Genomic DNA, 22,413 nt, shown 5'->3' on the forward strand with positions numbered 1-22,413 from the left:
GGAATGTGTGTTGAGAGTAGGCTGGCCACATAACTCCATGTCATGACAGAAACCGTTTTCACTCCTGGGGCTGCATTACACAAGTGCCTCGGGGGCGCAACGGGTGTTTGCACCCGCTTTGCGCCCCCTCCCTGGAGGCACTTTGATATTACAGAAAGGGGCGCAAAATGCTTGTGCGGACCCTTCTGTAATACAGATTGCGCTGGTGCATATATAGCGCCAGTGCTGTCAATTGAGGGGGTTTCCTTATTTACATAAGGGCGTGGCCCCATGCAAATTAAGGTCTCTTTGCCTGTGTGCCCGCGTCGTATTACTGACAGGGCAGGGGCGCTGAGGCAACGGCCTTTAGAAGGCGCATTGAAAGGGAGCGCAAATGCATGTGCGCCCCCTTCTGTAATACAGATAGCGCTGGCGTAATATATGCTCCAGCGCTATCAATAGAGGACTTTACCTCATTTACTTAGGGGCGTGGCCCCATGCAAATCAAGATCTCTTTGCCTGTGCGCCCGCGTCGTATTACTGACTTGGACGCAGAGGCAAACATGCCTTTAGAAGGCGCAATGAAAGTGTGCCACAAAAAGGTAGTGCACTTTCAGTGTGCCTACTAAATGCAGCCCTCTAAAGGGATACAAGGGTGTCCCATGGACCCCCACAGACATTCACTTGCAGGCAGGTGCAGTCATTCACTACACCCGCCTGTATGGGGATCTCTAATCCATTTTCAAAATGCTTGCGGATTGCCACCTGCACAGAGAAACACGGAGCAGTTTTAAAACAGCTGCTCCGTATTTCTCTTAAATGTGCTGTCCTGGGTGCAGCACAAGTTCGCGGCTACCCCGAGGCGCAAAGTGGAAAGTACGCCTTATCTGTAATACAGGCCCTGGGGTTTTATCCTGCAAATCAGTCCTGTTAGATGCATTTGTGTCTAGTTAGATTGATGGAAGAAAGACAAGACTACAACACCCAGAATGCATTAGGCTGGCACATGAAAGGTCCTTACCGGAAACCGTGTCAGTGATGGCATGGATTGATGAGGCCAGTGCCCTGTTTAGGAGCACGTGTGAGGCAGCCTTGATATGTGCTCGGGTGAGGGGGTGATGTGGGTCGAGTGGTGAGAATGGAGGAAGCTCGAAGGCTGGATGATTAAGAGACGGGTGAGCCCCTTGAGCCATCTCGCTATTTGTGACCCAGTTTTCGTCTGACAGATGTATTCTGTCTCGTCTTTGCAGGTGGCTGGTGCTGATGACTCCCGTTGGAGGCCTCGTGTCATAGCCGCTGCCATTCCACTCCCCCTCCCCCTCCCTGTATCACCTCCATCCTGCCTGCCCTCACTAATGACAGCCTGGATCATTCTTCCCATCAGCCTCTCTGCGTTCTCCATCACTGGAATATGGATTGTGTAAGTATTCCTCCCTACTTTGTGGCATATGAGTATGCTGGTGCTATGATTGCACAGGTTCTTGTTTACACAAAAAAATCCACCTCTTCATTTTGAGACAAACGCATTACAGTTGTAAACTATCGTGTTTAGTTTAGAAATTCTTCCTTCCTGGGGTTAAATGTAAGAATTTCTGACCAGAAATATGAAATAGGAATAACCTCTCTTTGAAAGTTCACTGGTGTACTGTGGCAATTCATGCTTTAGCTAAGTGTTTGTGTCTCTAGAAACTCATACAATGTAGTTTGTAGTTTATTATGAACAAGGTGGCATCCACTGACATTTGTTGCTAGTGCCCCTGGCATATACGTCATTTCATGAGGCGTCACCAGTGCTCAATTTGTAGAAAAATAAGTCTGTCTTTGTCAGGAGCCACTGTAGCTTACACCACACATTGCTCCTGCCACGCTGCCAACGATAGTAACAACACAACTACTTACCATAAGACTCCTACAAGTGTGACAATTCAGACTATTCCAGGCCCCGAAAGCAATAAGAATGGCATGGGCGGCAGATAATAGTAATTTTTTATGTATATTGAATTTTAACTGCTGTCATCTCTAAATTAGCCAGACAGGGCCAACTTGTAGCAGACTGTCACAAGAGCTGGTGTTGACAAGTAAGTGCTGGTACCGAGCACTGGAAACCACCGGCTTTAATTAAGCACTGGGCGTCACATTAAGATCCTTTCCCCATATGTCAAATCTTTATAGTCTCTTCCTTTTCTTATTCTGCCTCTGGCCCTGATGTAGAGCCATCAGCCTGCTTCCAGCTTCACCACCTTCCTCAATTCCTTACCTATCTAGTACCAGTGAAAAGGCAAGGAGTCATTCGCTTGTTTCCAGGCGACAGGGATGGCTTAGAATGCTGTCCCTGGAAATTAATGGGAGGTTGTGTCGTGAAATATATATGTGTATTAACTTTGTGTCTCCATCTGCCCTTCCATGCAGGTATGCAATGGCTGTGATGAATCGACATGTGTGCCCAGTGGAGAACTGGTAAGGCCTTTCTTCAGATTAAAACCAAGCCCTAGAATGAAAGCTTTGAGGACAAGTTCAGACTCGCAATGCCGTACTTCTTTCCAGAGCGTTGTCTAGTGCACTGAGATTGAGGTGGACCACAGGATCCGGACGTGGTAGCATTTTTTTTAGAGTTCATGCTGTTATGTTGCCTGTCTCTCTATCAATATTGCAGTAACTCTGTTATGTCTCAGGCTCAAAGCCCTTTTTGAAATATCAGTGTTCAGATTTTATAGATCTAGGGCTTCCTGGTGAGGTGGAATGTGTGGGATGCACATCAAAATACAGCTCAAGAACGTTTTGTAAGGACAAGCATTTCTTCAAATATGACCCACAAAACATGATCTCAACTACATGAACTGCTCTTTTGTGAAGCAAGACACAAGACTGTTCGGAGAACGTCGCCTGTTGAATATGCTTTTCAAATATGAATACTTGGCCTCTTCCCTTGGGCTGATGAAATAGCAGCTGGACCGTCTACAGGCCTTACGTTTTTGCAACACAAGCCAAGATGCTACCTTGCTAACTGATCAGGTAAAAAACAGACCAGTTCACAGAAAGAAGGCTTAGTGGCGGCATCCTGTCTCTCCGATGAGGCAGGAGACACTCCTCATGGCACAGACAAAGAGGAGCAGAGTATTATTAAATGCCTGAAAACCGCAAAATGTTGTGTCACACATGTTTCACTGGAATCACACGACTCCTTTCCAACAATCTCAGCATTCCAAAGTCCAGGAGAATGAGCTAGATCTGAATACAGAAATATTTTGTTCTAGTCAAGTAGAATAGCATCTCCTACCCCCCCCCCCCCCCAAGCCCCTCAGCAGCCATAAAGGTATCATTTATAGTGTCTTTCTGCTCTGGGGCCTGAGCTTATCCACATTCCATGCATGTGGAAAAGATTGCAAATCACCCAAATGAAGAGGGTCTTCTGCTTTTTGACCTTCTCAGTCAGTCCACCTGAAAAATGACAATTCTCAGAAAACAACTAGCTGTAGACTAATGGACTGGACTAATGCATCCACTACAGGGGCCTGTGTTCGACCTCATGGTCACAGGTTAAAATCCCAGCGGGTCCACTCAGCCTTTCATCCATTTGAGGTCGATAAAATGAGTACCATTGAGTTGGGTAACCATATACATCTGTTATTTCAGCGCCTAGATGTCCCGTTGCTGGGATGAAAGTGCGCTTTACAAATACACGTTATGTTATGTTATAGAAGACTGCCTCGTGTCTAGTTACCCTATCATTAACATTACGGGCAAGACAAAGTGAACCCGAGGAGAGGGAGTGTTCTCTGCCTTTTGTTGTAAAACACAGCAGCTGTATTGTCAATTAGTCTAGCAGTAATTTTCTTGAAACCAGGGTCGAAAAACTCTAGAACTAGGCGTATAGTTTTGGTTTCTATGCGTTTTCTGAAAAAGAAGCTATCTTCGACAGACCAGGTCACCTCCAACATATCCATTTTAAATCTACATCTGTACGTCAGTGATTCCTTTGTGATTGATATCAGTGAGAGCAAGGTAGTCCCACTGGAAGATTGTCCTCCATCAACCACTGCTTCAGATCTTAAAGTACCTAGTGACTGGAGTCCGTTTCTTGGTTTTTTGTGCTGTGCCTATTATGGGAGGGACATTTTTAGCTTTTTCTGGGGCACTATGTGTACAAGAAAGCCAGCAAACCCATAGCCTTTTCGAAAACGCCATGCTCTGGTAGAATGAAGCAAAACTGGTAATGTAAGGTTTTTTTCAGATTCCTCTCTGCTTCTTTTGCTCTGCAGCTTGATGATAAACTTCTGTTTATGTCATTTCCTCTGGAAAACGGGTGATACAAAGTCGAAAAGCCTTTGAATCTTGCTTAGTCAGCTCCAGAGACCTTAGTCTAACTTTACAATATCTTAAAGGTAATTTTAGGGTATATGATCACTAGAGGCCTGCAGTCGCAGCTCCTGCCTTGCATACGTTTGGTACATCCTCAAACACAGAGGAAATGAGGCAGGAGTTACACAGCCAAGCCTATCTGCTGGCCCACACTTCTTTGCCATCTTCTTGCAGCTCTTTGTCTATGGTTGAGTCTTATGTCGAACAAAACTGAACTGTAAATCTGGTCAGTAAACTGATTACTGTAGACTAATGTTGACACTTTTTTTAATGGTGTTAAAATAAAACGCAATGTGTGAAGCGATTTTACTATGTGAGTGGCGTGGTAAAGTCTGCTTGTGAATAGAATACCAATTGGTATTGTGACTAATTAAAGGCTGGTAGTCAGCGCAATGGCAAAAAAAGCAGAAAATCCTTTAAGTTAATCACCATTTGTTATGCCTCTTTTTTCCCAGAATAAAAACTAACGTTCTCATTATCAGAGACTCTTAATTCCTGCTGGGGACTGTAACAATCTTGTCAGCTTCACCAAGAATCTTGAGATGTGAGGAGTTACCGCAGACCTCTCGTGTTTTCCCATGGAGATTCTGGATGCTAAAGACACTCCTAACCCCAGTAATTACTGATCTCTGTGGGATTCTCAGTGTTCTACCTGGAATCACCTTTTACTGCACACTACTGGAGTTAACTAAACGCCCGACATCAGTAAAGCTGAGAGTGATGAAGTAACACTCCCTCTTGGCTATCTGGGTTGTGCTGCAACAATTGCCTCATGATTTCATGCACAATAAGCAAAGAGCTGATTGTGGATTCTGACATATTTGCGCCATGTTAAACAGGTTTCACTGTGTGGGAATAGCTGGTGCGCAAAGATAAATCCAGATCTACAGTTGTTTGTGTTGTTGAAGAACATTTTCACAATTTGAGCCCCATCTCCATCCAAACCATGATACTTCTCACCGGAGGGAAACATCTTGACCTGAGAGTGTCTTCTCACTTCTGATCTCTGTCTGTGCCCCACGTGTACCACAGGGCACATTTGAAAGGTGTGAGCAAAAAGTAGATTAGTATGGAAGCCGAAGACTCGAATCAGGTTGCGGCCATAGTTGCTAAAAGTGAATTGGCCACTGAGAGGTGTTGGAGGCATTGTCAGGAGTTGCGCCTGAGCTAAACCTGATAAGTAGTCATTCAATGGAAATCATGAAAATGTCACCCATATTACTTGAACTGTGTGGCGGCAAAAAATTGGTGACAGAAAGATTGGCCCAACATTGAAGCATGAGCATGAAAGTGAGGTACTGGCTATACAAATTGGATTGGAGCTGTGAGGGGTACATATTGCTGTTGAGTAAATTTAAGTCCTGACCATAGGCCCAGGAAGCAGAAGGGTGAATGGACTGCAGAGACTTACAAGTATTGAACGGAGAGGTCTAAGCGTAGTATGGCAAAAAACCCGAGCTAGAATGTTACTAAAAATGAACTTGGATTTAGCCCATGACACGATGTCCGTAAGGTGAAGTTGGATTCTTAGGAGATGTGCATGTTAATTTCTAAGATCTGCCAGGGAATCAGCTCCTGTGTTGAAGTCCTCGATAATGTTTCCATATTTTCTAAGTTGCTTGACAGAAAGATCCACAGTCAATTGTAGCGACAGAGGCAGGAACCTAGCAGATGGATTCCTCAATAACTGATGGCAGATATAGCATGGTACAGCGACTAGCTGTGTCATTTGGCTTAGTATTTTGTCACCTTGTAATACTGGTGCGTCCCCGGAAGCGTTAAGCTAAGAAAGAATCTTGTAGCATGTGCTGGTGGTTTGCGGTCTGGTAGGAACCTTGAGACAGACCATACTGTTAAATAGTGAAGGTACATCAGATCCTGCCTCTTTGTAACTAGATCCTTTAATGTGGACTACTGTCTGGGAAGTCCAACATCGGTCAGGACGGCTGTGAGAAGGAAGGCTTATTTAACATGTCTTTCTTTGGAGTCTTTGTGGCATCGTCCAGACAATTCCATATAGGGTGGCGGTTGAAGGTGTCCACCCACTGCTGCAGTTGCTTTTGTGGACTTTAACTGAAAGCGCCACACAATGAGCACCTCTGTGGTGTTGAGGGTGCAGCTGTTCCAGGTGCAACCTCTGGATCTGCTGGAAAAACAAAATTGTCGGTTGCAACCTTCTTAAAGCTGGTTACCTGCAAGTTGTGCACAAGTAAGCGCGTGGCTAAAAAAAACACCATATGTTCTGAAGATAACAGTACATTAATGGTAGAATACATGTCCAATCTTGATCAGTTTAGCAGAGAAGAGTCTGTGTTCACACTTCAGGCTTTAAGATTTTTCTGGTGGTAAAAATGAGTTATGGGTGTCTGACATGTCAGCATTGGACTTCCTAGAATCTGTAAGAATTCCACCTTCTGGTTTCAACCCACTGAGAGTTTGTGCAATACTACATTTTGAACTAGTACCGAGTAGTAGTTCAAAGTTTAGTGAGCTGTAAAGTCAATTCGTGGGTAGAAGTGTAGTATATGTTCTTCAGTAAGATGCCCTACTGCCAGCTTCTCCTCCAGACTTCGCCTGGATTCAAAGGTGATTTATACTCCTATATCCCTCATGAACCACCTAATATGCTCTTCGCACCTTCACAGAACAGAAGTAAACATTCCAGAACAAACTAACTCACTCTGTAACCATACATTCCATTCCCAAACCCATTTCATGCTTCCAATATATGTATATTGTTATAGAAAAGAACTTTTACTGCTAAGACGACTTCTGCCACTGGCTTTTGATTTCTGGTGTCCAAATCTGTTTGAGTTGTGTTTTTTTTAATTTCACTAGTAATTGTTGTTTTTTTTTTATCCAAACCCCCCCCTTAAAACGTCAGAATAAAAGAAGTGCTTCGTTTTTCAACACTCAATGTGAGCATAGGAAATGTCAACATAATCACCCATATAAAAGACAAGTTGAGAAAATGACCATGCCATTGAATCACATACCCGTCACAAGATTTCTTCCAAAGTTGCTCATTGTACACCAAGTTCTGCCTCTCCTTGATTCTCTGGTTTATACGACGACTTCATGCTTGGTTTCTTTATTCATCTTTTTTGGCACAATCGGTTATTGAAATGTATTAGCATCGGGGAAAAATCTTTTTTTCCAGCAGTCTTTGGACAGCATCTCGCATGAAAGCCCTAACACGGGGACTAGCTTGTTTAAGTTTATATCCACTATCTGCAAGTTATTTTCAGACAATGACAAATCTATGTACCCTCAATGCAGGTGTAGAATGCTGACCTATTAAGGTAGAGCTGCGTCCCAGTTTTGTTTTCTTTGTTTTTTTGGGGGTGGGTGACTTTCTTATTCCCAACCACATACACAGATGCCTCTGATTGTCCTGTCCAATCTCTTTTCCAGGTCCTACAACGAATCCTGCTCCGACGATGTGTCCAAGCACGGCTCTCCCAAAAGCTGCTGCACCCTGCAGGACGTCCCCCTGATAAGGTTATTGGGGTAGATGGGGTATCACAGCGTTGTTTGTTGTCTGAGACCTCTTGAGAGTTCCTAAATGCTGAAGAACCTCTCTCTTTATTCTTTACAGCAAATGTGGGACCTATCCTCCGGAGAGCTGCCTTTTCAGCCTCATCGGAAATGTTGGTGCTTTTATGGGTGAGTGTTTGTCTAAGCAAACCCTCTATAATGTCACTGCCTCCACCCTGTTTTTTGTTTAGCTTCATCAGTCATGTTTGGATATTTCTGTAATAATTTTTAATAATTATTTAATGATATGGGTACAGTCCAGCGCTAGATTGGTGCATTGTTGATTATTTCAGCTCTTGGTACTATTGAACAGTGCTAACATAGGGTTTGTCTTTAGGTAAGGAGAGCTGGGTGTGCGAATGATAGTAGGTGATGTTGCATGCACATTCCTACGGGTGGGAGAAAATTGTTAGATGACGGAATAAATGACGGTGGATCAAGGAGCAAAATGACATGGGACTGCCGAGTTTAAAGCAGAGGTACGACTGGGTACAGTGGAAGGGAGTAATACTTAAATACGACGAGGTGCAAACCACTAAGTGAGGGCTTCAAACGAATGGCTACTGGGGGCTGAAATACAGCTACAGGCTTGGCTAGGCATAACTCTGCACAATTGACGGCTGTCTGCATTGAGCGCTTTCTGGCTGGCAGTGGCCTGCAGAGACCCGTGCCCAGAACGCCCAGCAGTGACCCCTTCCTAGCTTGTAGGGGCCTTTAGTTAGCCACATTTAGATTATAATATTCCCCCTTTTCCCACACCCCATCTAGCAATGATGTCCTTTTATCCACCAGTGTCTTTCATTTGCCTGAACTTGACTGTCTAGGGACTATCAATATCTTTTATTTCTTGTTTACTTAAAGGCTGTTTGGTGGGAGGGGTGAGTGGAGGGCACCGAGATGGGTTCCATCATAAGCCAACAAAATTCTCTCTGAATAATCCACCCCCATAATTAGGATCCAAAGCACCTGCTCTGACCCAGCAGCTTTTTTTGCCCACAGTAAGCCTGCAGTCACCATAGAAACCTTCTGGGTGTCAGCACTGCTTGGCCATTATCAATCATTAATGCAGACACAGTACCTCATTAATGGGCACGAAGGGTAATGTAGGAGTCTGGAGGCTTTGTATAAATATACAGGGAGGATTTCTCTTTCTCTCCCCTAGCCCCACCTTTATCAAATTCCTCCCTCTGGTGGCACCACAATTTTTCTTATGCTCTTCGCTAACCAGATGTACGTGCATCTGTTACCCTTCCTACTGCAGAAATGAGCTCCAATAATGAGCTTTGCCCTCCACAGCACCCTCTGAGCCTGTGGTGAGCAACATTGCTAGCCTTCTCCATAAATAAGCTGCCTAGACCCCATCCCAGCCCTCTCCCACCAAAGCTGATTACTGTGCTGCCACTTCCTCAAACAATGCTGTGTGTTCTCCCTGAGGTTTTACTCAAGTTTCCAAATAATTTGCACTGTGCTCCTCTTCCATTCCGTGTGCTCTCTTAGAATATGCCCCTGCACAGCCCAGGCACCCATTCTCTATGCTTTCTCCACTGTAGAATGCACAATGTTAGCATGCACGCAGTACAACATGTTGGCCTTTACAACGTGTATTATTACATTGTGGCTCTTTACTACTCATTTTCATGGTAATGTATGCTTTGGTAAATATATATATATATATATATATATATATATATATATATATATATATATATATATATATATGTATGTATGCACACATGTAGTGTATGTGCGTGCGAATATATATATATATATATATATATATATATATATATCGCCAAATACTCCTTTCCAGTAGCGCCTTTTCCCAATGCGTGAACAAAGAGCACGGACCACTTGAGTCTTGTTAAACCGCAATGTTTATTCTTGCTCCCAAACAACTGCGGCAGCCATTACACGTTTCGTCCCTCCCAGGGGACTTGATCACATGACGCGCTTCAAACCTTAAGTTTTTTTATATATGGTTCACTTTTTTTCATTTTCTACTTTTTTTTACATCACATGATTGTGTCTTAAAGTGCCAGGTGCCTAATTGCAAAAGATAACATCATAAACATAGAAGAAGTAATGGTCGATCTCACTGTTCCTATCCTAGTCAGCAAAACCCTTATTGGTACAGCAAATTCTGTTTTTCGTATTGGCCCCAATGCTTACTGAGCATAACATTATGTGGCACCAGATATAAATAAATAAATAGATATATCCATATGCGACTTATTACAATGAAACATACATGTACATGCTAATGCATATTCAATATTTACATAAATAAATAAATAACCACATATATATATATATTCGGTACTACAGCGACAATAATCAGTGCATAATGCTTGTAGTTGGTATGTTGATTTGATACAATCTTGGTATAAATACCTCAAATCATGGCGCTCATTAGCCTCCATATGCCAAAATTAAAAGTTTTTAGACTAGGGAAACTCCTCAAACCAATTCTATTTATGGGTTCTCAGTTGCTACTTCATGTGCAAATATATAAAAAACGTGAAAGTGACCTGTGCAAAACATTGTCTTTCTTTTATTTATCTAAAATTTTCAATCACTTTTTACTCCTAACCTCCGTTTCCCTCTACTCACCCCTAAGCCCTGTAATCAAACTAACCTCTATTTATTTCTCACTACACCTACAATCCTATTTATCTTTACCCACCCGTGCAGCATTTCCCTGGCCATGCGCTCTACCTTACATCCTTCCGGTACCACCCACAAGCATGGTCTTTTTTTTTCTTCTTTTCCTTGTTTGATCCCTCTGTTTGTCTTCTGCCTGACACCCTCCACCACACTCCCCTTCTTCCCCTCTGCTACAATCCCCACCTGGTGCCATTCCGCTTCCCTCTCATCTGGTTTGGCCGTCCAGTCCTACTTTTGCCTCTTGGCATGGCCCCTCCTTTTGCCTTTGACTCCTGGCACCTCCACTTGACTTGCATCTGGTCCCTCTGCTTGCCACGCTGCCCCACCTAATGCACTCCACTCTCTCAACTGATCCTAGTGTTCCTCTTGACCTTCCTGATTTGCTCCCTTTGCCTATCCCCATTTACTTCCCTTCCCTGTTGCTTGTCCCTTGCGGTTTCATACCTAGTGCCTTTGTTTCCTGTTTTCCAGTACCTAATCATTGTACCCATCATGCAGCCCTTCAGTTTTCATATGTAACCCAGAACCCCATATAATCAACCCGTGCTCTCCTTCTTACCAGCTTGTGCTTCTTCACTTCTAATGCCTACCCAACCTGCTGCTTCCACCGTTTGTCACGCTTCTGCCCAGACGCCACCATGTCCTCTTCTTTTTATTACTATCCATGTTACTTCTCAAGTCTGTCCTCTCTTCTTCCTCAAGTCACTGCTCCTGTGTACCCCTTGCACTCCCTATGCGTAAATCTAATGTGCCACTGCTTTATACCTATCACTTGAGGTCAAGTAACCCCAACCTCTCACCCATGTCTACACCATCTGTTCCTCTCCCATGCTCTGTTATGCATAAACCATGGCCTCCTTCATATCCATCGCAAATGCTCAACTCCTGTGATCCTTAATGCCCTACCTGTGCCCCCATACCTAACCACTGTACTTCTGATTTCTGTGTTCTCCCTTGTGCCACGACTTAACCCTGTGTAAGCCCCTCCATATGTAAACCGTATATGCTATATTTTGCCCACCCTGATGTCTCTGCCCCTACAATGCATAAATCCTTTGCTCTCTTTTTAACAGTGGTCCTAATTTGCTTTCTGCGCTATGGTCAAGTGATTGAACAAAGCCAACAGTCTTGGGTGAACACCACTGCCTTGATCGCTGGCTGTACTAATGCTGCTGGACTGGTTATCGTTGGCAACTTTCAGGTTTGATTCTGTTTATATTTTGGGAAAATCAGTAGTTCAAGAAGGGGATTTAGAATTGATTGGGGTCTACAAGGTCGTTTTGGTAATTACATGTTTTGACTGTAAATTAGTTGCAATCAACCTGCTTTTAATATTTATGGAAGGCTGTTGTGTTTTTTTTCCTGAAAATCTTTAACTTGCATGTACTATAAATAGAAAATGGGTTTTGCAGCGGGAGTTCTTGATTCACATGCCATGCATTATTCCACTGTCTAGTGGTAGGGTCTGGAAATGTCCCTCTTGCGTGTCATCGATCAATACATGGTCTCATGTTTGTCCTCTTCTGACATAAGACGTGCACCCCGGAAGTCTCTATGCGTGGTCACCATCTATAGTTTTGTTTGTTCGCTGTTGGGTAAAGAATATACGGTCCACGGTCAAGGATCGTTAAAGAAAATGTGGAAAGTGATCAAGGTAGTAGGGATCAGCGCAACCAGAAAACAGGGAAATGCAGCTACAAGGAAACAACCGTAGACGAACAACTGATATCCACAGTATATCACAAAAAGTAGTAGATGGAACACGAAGGGTTGCCAACAGCATAAGTTGTAGAATGTGCGTCTGTGAAGCTGGAACTGTGGAGGAAAAAGGAGAACACTCTTTAGGTACTGCCCCAAGTGCCACCATAAGATTGCATTAAAAGGATAGCTCCAATGTCTGCATACTCTGGCCGCCCAGAGGCCATAGCACTGAAGACTGCTAAGCGTGCACCTCGTTCCAACTGAACACAGTCCGGACCACAAAAAAGAAAGGGGGTTAGCACACTATGCCACGATGCAGAGCCAGCACAAGTAACAAATCCCCCTCAAGGACCTCATTCAATCCAGAGATGATGTAAAAAACACATAGCAAACCATAGTGGCACTAGGGGATGGGGTCCGAAGTAGAAGTGTGTGTTGTCTACCCCAAGAAGGAAGTAGTATAGAAGAAGACCGCTCAAAAAGGCAAACACGAGCGGCTTACCCGGCAACACATTTAAAAAACACAGCGGGCCCAGGCGAAGCCTTCAGACTCGAGGAACCTGTAGATGCCCTCAAAGCCAAAACCCGTAATGAGTGAAGGGAAGTTGAAACAAAGAGAACCCCAGGGGTCACTGCGTAGAGATAAGTGAGGAGGGATTACAACAAATCCTTAAGTGTTTTGAATCCCTTGAAGACCTGTGAAGAGCATGCGACATGAAGAGGTGCAGGTTGAGTTGCAACTACTGACTACACCCAAACCCCAAGAGAAATAGCAGAAATTATTTTTTTTATGAGGAGCAGCAGATGCATGAACATGGTCCTTTTCCAGGCCCCAATAGTGTTGAGGGAGCCTGCCAGGATCTCAACACCAATTCACCGGAGGTGAGCATCGACTCCTACTCTTGGTGGCGTTGATGCTTGGATGATATCACCATGTACATTGCACTGTTAAAGAGAACAACAGTTAAACAAGAGGTGCAACTAAATGTGGGATCGTCACAATACTTTTTTCTTCATAGAATCCTTTTTCCAGCACAGAAAAGGAGTCAATACCACCCAGCGCTCCCAAATATTATAGAGCAGGGTAGGAAGCATTTCAGGGAACCAGCCTCATGTAAGGCAATGACTCCAAAGGTGGAGAAAAAATATAAACGTTCATCCAAAGCACGAGTCCATATAAATAGTAATGTAGTAGTGGATTAAATCACACACCACCAGAATAAAAAATGCCAAGACGTCAGCGGGCCCGCCACCAGAGAAGCAAGCTTGAGTGGAGATGGTGGGACGCAAAGTAGAGAGAGTTGCTGGTTTGCAATGAGGAAAGCCAACCCCAATGCACTCATCAATAGATACGGACATTGACAGTCGGAAGAAATCAAGGTGTTGACACAGCACCCCATGAGCAGTACAGGAAGAGGGAAAATAACAACATGCAGGAGGGAAAGGCAATCTCCTGAATGCTAGAGACACAGCAAGCAGACAGCTGTGCACGGGTACAACCCTTTAGACACGCTTGTTTACGAGTCTTTGGGTTTGAACATGTGGTTTAGCACCTGAATCAAGTTAAGCCTTGACACAGCACCTCCACAAACAGTAAAGAAAGAGGGAAATCAACACTATCCAGGATGGCAAGGCTAGCTCCATAACCTGCCTCAAGTCTGGCCTGAACGCGGTGGACACGTTAAGCAGACAGCTGTGCATGAGCACAACCTGTAAGAGACATGCTTGGCTGCCAGTCCCTGTATTTAAACACGAAGCGCTGTAGACTGTCATTAACGCCCCCTTCACAAGAGATCATCTTTTTGGTGTAGGGGTGGATCATGCCTCTCAACAAATTTTGAAGGACAGTGACTCAAAGAAATCGATGGCAGCCCTGGAGTTTTAGGAGTACATAAAATGTGAGCCTCTCCAGGGAGTAGGCCTACAGGAAGAGGATATTTTTAGGTTAGTACTCCACAGACATCATTCTGTGCACAGATGAGCACAGCAAATAGAAAACCCATTGTGACAATTCTCGACACCACATTAGCCCTTTCAAAGCCGGGACAGAGGAAGGGGCCAGCCCCAAAAAAGGAACGGGCTCATCATACAATGGACTCTGAGGGAGAACCCCACCACAAAACACCAGTGCATTCTAAAATATGGAGTTTTCTCCAGGAATGTCATCCCTTACAATAAATGAATACTGAAAATTATCCATCACAGCTATTGCATTGAACTTTTGAACACCACCAGATGTGAAGGAAAAATAGAGAACTCCTATCAGGAAGAGGAAAATCGCTTGCAACAGGAGATGGAGAAACTTCTACAAAAAACGAGGGAAGGAAAGAGTACCAAAGAGAGAACAATCAAATCTACTCCTATTTTTTGAGGTTCCAAAAATTGAGTAAACACCAAGAGGAATTCAGGATCTCTGGTTCATAAATGTATAAAGACCCAGACGTGTCAGGAGGTCATTCCATGACTACGAAAGGGGGACTTATTTAGACCTTGGACCTCGAGATTGCGTAGCTGCATGTGCAAGAAATTCCACTGGTTCGTCATGAACCAGGCACACTATTAGTTGAATGTGCTTCCCTTTGGGATAAAGTCAACACCCAGGGTATTTACGAATGGCTTGGCTGCAATGTCAGCGCACTTCTGAAGGCAGCAGATATATGTATACCCCCCACCTAGATGACTAACTGGTAACGGCATACTCATTCAGATAATGCCAGAAGAACTTAAAAAATGGTCTTGCATACCCTACACAGGCTGGGGCTTTCATTGAACATAGAAAAGTTCTACTGAATACCGGAGAAAGAAACAACATTTCAAGGAGCAAAGCAAAATTCCAGGGATGCCACAGCATTTCCCCCAACTTAAAGAATCCCAGCATTGAAAGAGCAACCTCACCATTACAAGAAGGAGCAATATCTGACCGTGAGGACTGTTGGGAAAGTGATTGCATGATGGCCTCATGATCCAATTGATCTCCCACACAAGGCTCGCTAGGAAGCCAATCCAAGAATGAAAAAAGAGCCAATGGTCACAGGCAATGAATGAGAAATTGGGAAGATTAATTGGTTGTTACTCTGAAGGTGCATAAGGAAATGGCTTGGTAGATCTGGAGCAATATAGCAGAAACTACATCTTTCATACAACCATTTTCCTCCGTGACCATCACCACAGATGCCTCCCACATAGAAATGCCCAATTGAGAGGCTGGTTAGGAAACTTTGCATACACTGTTCCACCAATATCACTGATGCCACTAGTTATAAACAAATGCAAGCAATCACCCATGACGCTAATCTTATTGGCATCATAATGGGCAAGGCAAACATGGTTCTCGAACTGATGGAGATTTCTCCAGGGGAATAAATAAGCTGCCCGCTTCACCGGACCTAATGTCAATGGAAAGGGGACAGGACAGGGCTGTCACCCGGAACTTAGAATTCGGTGTTCTTGGACTGCAACGGAGAACAATGAATGTCCTCATGCAAGGCAGAAGATCCAGCACCAGAAAATGCTGTGCTGCAAACTGGAAGAGATGCAACCTCCTGGTGCAACAAGGGAAGCCTCCTGGACAGCATGGCACTATGGTCATTAGTTACCTAATGTACCTGCTAGACGAGTATCTCACCTACACATCGTTTGAAGTCCATTTATCAGCCATAGTGGCATACACAAGGGGACCTACAGGTAGAATCCTCAACAAATCAGTCACTAAGAGATTCTTAGAAGGTGCAAACAGGATACCACTTCCCATATCAGCATCCATGCAGATCTAGACTTGCTATGGATATAATTAATGAAGAAACCCTTCTAGCCAAATCATAAAGCAGGACTAACATTTTTAACACTAGAAATAGTATCTAAATAGCAATCACTGGGTCTGTGGGCTGTAAGTGCTCACGACACAGGAACCTTAATTGTAAATTCACACAGTGTGATCATGTGAATAAACCCTCAGTTCCTTCTCAAGGTCTTCTCACACTTGTATGTTAAACCATAAAGCTGCCAAGATTCTTCTAACACTTAGAGAGGCATGCGGAAAGAGCCCTCCGCAAACTAGATGTTTGTAGGGCAGTCATGTACTGCCTGGAAAGACCTAAACAAATCAGGAAAGTAAGTCAGTTCTTTGTTTCCTTTGCACCAGCAAGCAGGAGGGCCTAAGTGGCTAAGGGAACCATCGCATGATGGATAGTACTGGCAGTCCAGACATTCTACTCAAAAGCTGAGTTACAGCTAGAAGAGAAACCTAGTGCCCATTCCACAAGGAATAAGGGGTCAACCCTCGCATTTTTAGAGAATGTTTCTGTGAGAAAAAGCCCTTTTATGCCTGGTCACCTTCATGTTTTTGAACTGATGTTGCTGGTGTTTTCACTCTTCACTGGGACACTGCTGCCCAGGCCCCATGCGTATGCTCAGACTCCCTAAAACATTGACACGATGGTACGGAAATACACCCCTGGCATGGAAAGTTAAATGCCACCTGTGGTCACCACCACCGATTTTGCCATACAGTATGGTGGCAGTGAAAACATGGCTTCAGGACTACACTCAGTAGCCTGACAGCAGCGGCTTGAACTCTACAGCACAGACCTGTCAAAAGCACCCTCTTGACAGAGAGAAAAACCTGATTGCAAATAATAAATGGCACCCCTCAACACACCTTTCCACCCACAAGGCAGAATGCACAATATTTAAAAATGGGCAAGGCCCAAAATGACATTGTCACTGGTCAGGCTGTAGTTGGCACATAGGAAAAGTCAAATTATGTATTATATACTTTAATCGATAACAGCATGTCCCAAACTGTGGGTCATCGGAAGCCGATTTTGGTGGGTGTTGAAAGTTCGAGTAATAAATAAGGATGCCTTTAAACTCTTTTTAACTTGTCACATTTGCAGTGCTTTTCATGATCAATATAAGGAGAAGGAAATACTTTGATCCATCCAGTTTCCTTGTGTTAACATTAATTATCAAGAGGGGAGTGGATCACTTGTCCTGCTGAACCCGGACAAGTGATCCACCCCCCTCTTGATAATTAACATTTGCAGTGCTTCTGAAATGGAGGTCAAATGTCAGGCTATGTCTCTGACAATTTGTTGCTTATTTTTTAACATGTAGATTGGTGTTTACAAACTTCTCTCACTTTGCAGTCAGTGAAAGAAAAGTATAGTGAATTATGTGACAATCTTGCTGGGGTACAGGGAGTGTGAACGGGAAGGCTGTTGGATGTCATTTTTTGTAACACAAAATGTAAATACCTGTAAATGAACTGTACACATTCAGCAGTTTGGAAAGCAAAAATGAAGTACTATGTTTGTAATTCTGAAGTGTGATGGAAGCAACAATTTTAATACGATCAAACAAATCAAGACACTTTTCTTGGCGATGCACATATGATAATTATTCACTGAAACCCGATTTCCAGACAATATCATTAGTGGTAAGTATAGGTTATATATGTCTGTGCAAATATAATAGCCACTTCAATAGAAAATGTGCTACCTGTTCATGAGAGTGCACTGCAACGCAATGGTTTAGTTGCATTAAAAACAAGCATTTAAAATGCAACGGTTTCACCTTTGGAAAAGTTAGAGCTATTGGCATTGTAAATGACAACATTTGTATTTATGTGTTGGTTTTGAAAACAGATAAATAAATGGCATTGTCATTTACATTGCCAATAGCTTAATCTTCTCGACCTGTTCGATACACAGCAAGCGCCTTACCCGCTTAGTTCCAAGCAACCTGAAAATACCTCCAGTGGCATGCCTGGGCGACCTTAACATTAGTCTCCAGAAATTCAGTACATTTTATTTTGTCAGCCCCAGGGCAAAATATTTGGACTGAGAAATGTAGTTACTCCTGTAGGTAATATGGGTGGATCCGAATGGGGTTGGAGGATTCAAACCTGCCGCTGTATTCAATACTTGTGTGATCTGCAGTTAGCCGCGGGTAGTGCGGCTAAATCTGAGGAGCAAAGAAAAATAAAGCTGAGCTCAGTCGAGGCGCTACATTTCCCCATACAAAGCACGATGCGCTTGTCACCCAAAAACATTAATTAACTACGAAAATATCAGTCTCCGAAAAAGCAGTATTGTAGTAGGGGTATCTTGTAAATACTCAAGCCATTTCCTATCTTTGCCTAGAAAGGGGTTCAACTGATCTCTACGATGGCTTGGTAAAGGTTTCAGGAAAGTGAATCCAATTTGGTAAATAACCTAAGTTAGTGGCATTTTTCCTGCTGTACATGTACCGAAATCATCAAACTTAATAGATAAACAGTCCAGCAACTAACACCGCAAGACACAGCAAAGTGAGAAATCTGGCAAGCTCACACAGAAGCAATCGATTTTTTTTTTACCGATGCAGTGGTACAAACTGACTGAAACCATCGGGAATGGAGGGTTTACAGAGCACTTCGAGACCAGTAGTCCAAATCCGAGGTGGGTGGATGCAGAAAGCACATGTCTGCCTCGGCAAAGATTACAATCGTTGGATGTGGCCCAAAGCCTTTATAAAAAAGTAAGGCCGATATTTAGCCAGTGCAAATCTAAATGAGCCTTGCAAGCTTTCGCAACGCACAAAGACTTCAGACACCAATGTTAATTATTCAACTATTATCAGGCAATTAAAAAAAATACTCACACAGAAAGTGTAAGATTAACCATATTTATTAGACCAGTACACAGTATAAAATCACTTCGAGCAAGACCAATTCATAGTGAAGGTTGAGACAGACAAAAAATGTAAGTTATTTACTAACCTGCATTCAATATTCAAATTATATTGACATTTATCTGGGTACCATACTATGGTTAAGTGTCCCGCTCCAGCTAAATGGTTAGTAACTTACTAAAACATTATGGGATGTAATACTGGTGCGATGGTAGCACCAGTTAAAACGAGAGGTGTCATGCACAGTGTGTGCATAAGGAGGGGTACCAGAGGGGACCAAGAGCGGTGCCATGCTCAGTATGTGTTTGCAGAGGTACACTGGGAGGTGGGTTGGAAAGCGGGTGCTAGAGCAGTGTATAAAGAGGGATGGAAAGCGAGAGGTGCTAGGCACAGTAGGCATGCACGGAGAGGGACAGTAGGGTGCAAAGGCACGGTGTGTACAAGCAGAGGGGCACAGGAACGGTTGGCCTAGCGAGACACAGGGAATGGGCAATAGGGGTGCCAGGCACTGTGCATGTGATGAGCACTGAAGGGGATTGAGAAAGGTGCCAGACGCAGCGTGTACGAGCAGCGAGCACCAGCAAGGGGAGCCTGGAGATGTGCCACGTACTGAGGAGAGTGTCCAAAGTCCAGCTGGGTAGGTGACGGCCGAGGAGGAAGTCCACAGCCCATCTCCTCTTTAGCTATCGGGTAGCTCCACCGGGCATCAGCTTATGTTAACTGACTAAGCTAGAGATACTAGGGCAATGTTACCCAAGAATTAGACCCAATACTCACCGCAGAACCATCACAGGCGGTGTACTGGATGATGACCTGGAAAGGTTCGTGTGGCTGCAAGACGGCTGGTACTGAGATGATGAGCGCTGAGCCGTAATCGGTGAAGGCATCCACCCTGAAGGGTAGAGGACACAAAGAGGTGGAGTGCAAGGAGGCATTTGTGGGCTCACCCAGCCAGTCCGAGGCAGAAGGAGGGGTGCTGTTGGCTGCAGGGTAGTAGGAGTTGCTAGATGACATGGCACTGAAATTGTCCAAAGTAGGGTCAGAAGCAGCGGGAGACAGGGGGCCGCAGTCTATGAATGGGGCAGAGAGTGGGGTAGAAGCGGTGGAGGGGAATGAAAGTGGGGTGGAATCAGGGGAGAGAAGTGAGGAAGGAGAGGAAGAATCAGAAGGATTGGAAGTGCCAGAAGGGGGACAAACTGGCAGAGGGGCAGATGAGAAAGAGGTGGCACTGAATGGGGCAGGCGATGGGCAAGAAGGACCAGGTGAAGGGCAAACATTGGAAGATGAGGGGCAGGAGTTGCTGGAGGAGCCAGGTGAGTGGCAAGTGGAACTGGGGGGAGCAGATGTGGGGCAATACTTGATACGAGATGAGCTGTAGTTTTCAGAGGAGAGCCCACAGCTGCTGGAAGGGGTAGATGAGGGGCAAGAGGCGCTAGAAGAGAAGCAATTGCTGCTGGGAGGAGCAGGTGAGGTGCAATTTCTCGTGCAATTTCTCATGGATGATGCAGGTAAGGGGCAATTACTGTTGGTGGGCCGGGTGGGTGTCCAGCACCAGGGCGCCCGGAGAGGCCTGCAGGGTGCTCAGCTCCAACTACAGCACCCCGGCCAGCTCCCGGCTCTCGGGCCGCAGCGCCAGCCCCAGGTGGAAGTGCCGCAGCCGGAAGAGGTGGAAGCTGGAGGCCGAGGCCACGTCCGCCGGCAGCGGAGGGCCGGGGGCGGCGGGGGTAGGGGGCACCAGGCCCGGCGGCGACAGCAGCACAGACCCACCGGGGCAGGGGTCGTTGAAGCCATGGCGGGGCGGCCGGGCTGGCGCTATGTGAAATCCATCAGTGAGGCCTGCTCGGAACGGTGAAGCCGCGGGCTCGCGTAGCCGCCGCGGCCGGCCAGGAAGCAGGGGCAGCTGGCGGAGGTAAACAGGACACTCGGCGGAGACGCTGTACGCAAGAGCCGGCCGGTCCCGAGGAAACAGGAAGTGACAGGGAGGAGGCGGCGGAGGGCCTGGGGGAGGAGACAGCAGAGGCATGTGAAGAGGGAGGCAGCAGAGGCCTGTGGAGAGAGGGCAAGGCCAAGGGAGAGAGGGAGGGCGAGGACAGGGGAATGAATGGACGGGGGTGGGATGGGAGTGCGTGGGGGATCGGGACAGAGCCGAGCATGGACAAGGAGGGGCAATAAACAAAGTGAGAGCAGAAGGGGCACGACCCCAAGCAGAGGGAGGGTGTACTGCGAAGGCAGTAATGAGAGTGGGGGGCAGAGAGAATATTTTGTTGTTTAAAAGGAAGGCCAGAGCGAGGGTTATATCAACAATGGAACACCGTGGTGAGAAGTGATACCATGGGAGGGCAAGAGGGAGACAGCAAAGCTGAGTGCCTGGGCTAAGTCCGTGGCATTGCACAGAAATAAAACGTGTTGTCGACTGAAAGCACAGCGCGCCCTGTAGGGATTCGGGGGCGTGTTTTTCGTGCTCTCCCCTTCCCATTGGCTGGAAGGTAAAATTCCAGCCAATGGGAAGAGGAGAGGGCGGGACTTAAAAAAAGACCCAGAAACGCCCCCGAATCGCGTCGTGACGGGCAAAGAGTAATTGACAAGGATGTCTTCCAATGGCTAGCCTCCATTCATGGAGCTAGCCAATGGAAGAAGGGGCGGTTTCAAGTCCCCAATACTGAGATAACATTAGATTTCGCCCTGCGCGAGCACTGCTGCCCAGTGCTACGGCCAGGGCGAAACCTAAAAATCACCTGCCTCATGACCAATAAAGATAGGTGGGTCGCAAAAGTTTGTCTTTCTTAAAAGTGGGTTGTAGTTCTAAAAAGTCTAGGGAGCACTGATCTATAGCTTGTGACTAGTGACAACTACAGACTCCATTAAAAGACTTCTTTTTATATTTAATAAAAACCCAATCTAATGGTGAAAGCAAATTTGTATTAAATATGTTGGAAATTTGAGTTTTAGGAAGTTACCTTTACCCTGCCTGAAGCTTCTGAATGCTAATTTGCATTAGTTCTCCATCCACTGCCCAACCTATAAAGTTGCCTGAATGAGGTGTGAAAACTGGACCCAGAGCAGAGACAATGGTCTGGGCATGGAAAGGTGGTTTCTTCCCATTGTAGGAAGACCAGTTATGGTGGACTTTGGAACGTCACAAACTTCAGAGGGACCTGACCTGTCACAAGCATATGTTGGGTGACACCTGTAAATCTCCAAAATTGTCCCACTAGTCAGACTGGCACCAAACCCAGTGGTAGGAAAGCTAACACCATACTGGTTTTGAGTGACCAGAGTGGAGGGAGCTGCTCTTTTGCCTGGCTATACCTCTGGGTGGGAACACAGGCTTTGCACAAAGGAGAAAAGATTTCTCCATCTTGAATTTGGAGAGTGAGGGTCCGTGTGGGCAAAATGCAACTGCTTAAAAAGTGGGTTGGGTTAAACCCTGAGAAAGTCTACCCCATTGGTAAGGTACGGCCCAGGAACCACCACCACCCACTAGCTGGTGCCAGGTACAAA

At 45.2% G+C, this 22,413-nt stretch overlaps 1 protein-coding gene across 2 annotated transcripts in view; it reads left to right on the plus strand.

Annotated features, from left to right (window-relative positions):
• The window catches only part of TMEM150A (transmembrane protein 150A), a 53,831-nt gene that overhangs the window by 12,082 nt on the left and 19,336 nt on the right, over nt 1–22,413 (plus strand). For both annotated transcript variants that reach the window (XM_078666878.1, XM_078666877.1), the window contains 5 exons: nt 1,230–1,399; nt 2,389–2,436; nt 7,753–7,839; nt 7,937–8,004; nt 11,613–11,740. In XM_078666878.1, coding sequence (XP_078523004.1) covers nt 1,335–1,399; nt 2,389–2,436; nt 7,753–7,839; nt 7,937–8,004; nt 11,613–11,740 — 396 coding nt within the window. In that variant the 5' untranslated portion in view covers nt 1,230–1,334. The remainder of the gene's footprint in view (nt 1–1,229; nt 1,400–2,388; nt 2,437–7,752; nt 7,840–7,936; nt 8,005–11,612; nt 11,741–22,413) is intronic.

This window comes from Lissotriton helveticus, chromosome 11 (assembly GCF_964261635.1).
Source record: "Lissotriton helveticus chromosome 11, aLisHel1.1, whole genome shotgun sequence".
In the NCBI taxonomy this organism is placed as follows: domain Eukaryota; kingdom Metazoa; phylum Chordata; class Amphibia; order Caudata; family Salamandridae; genus Lissotriton; species Lissotriton helveticus.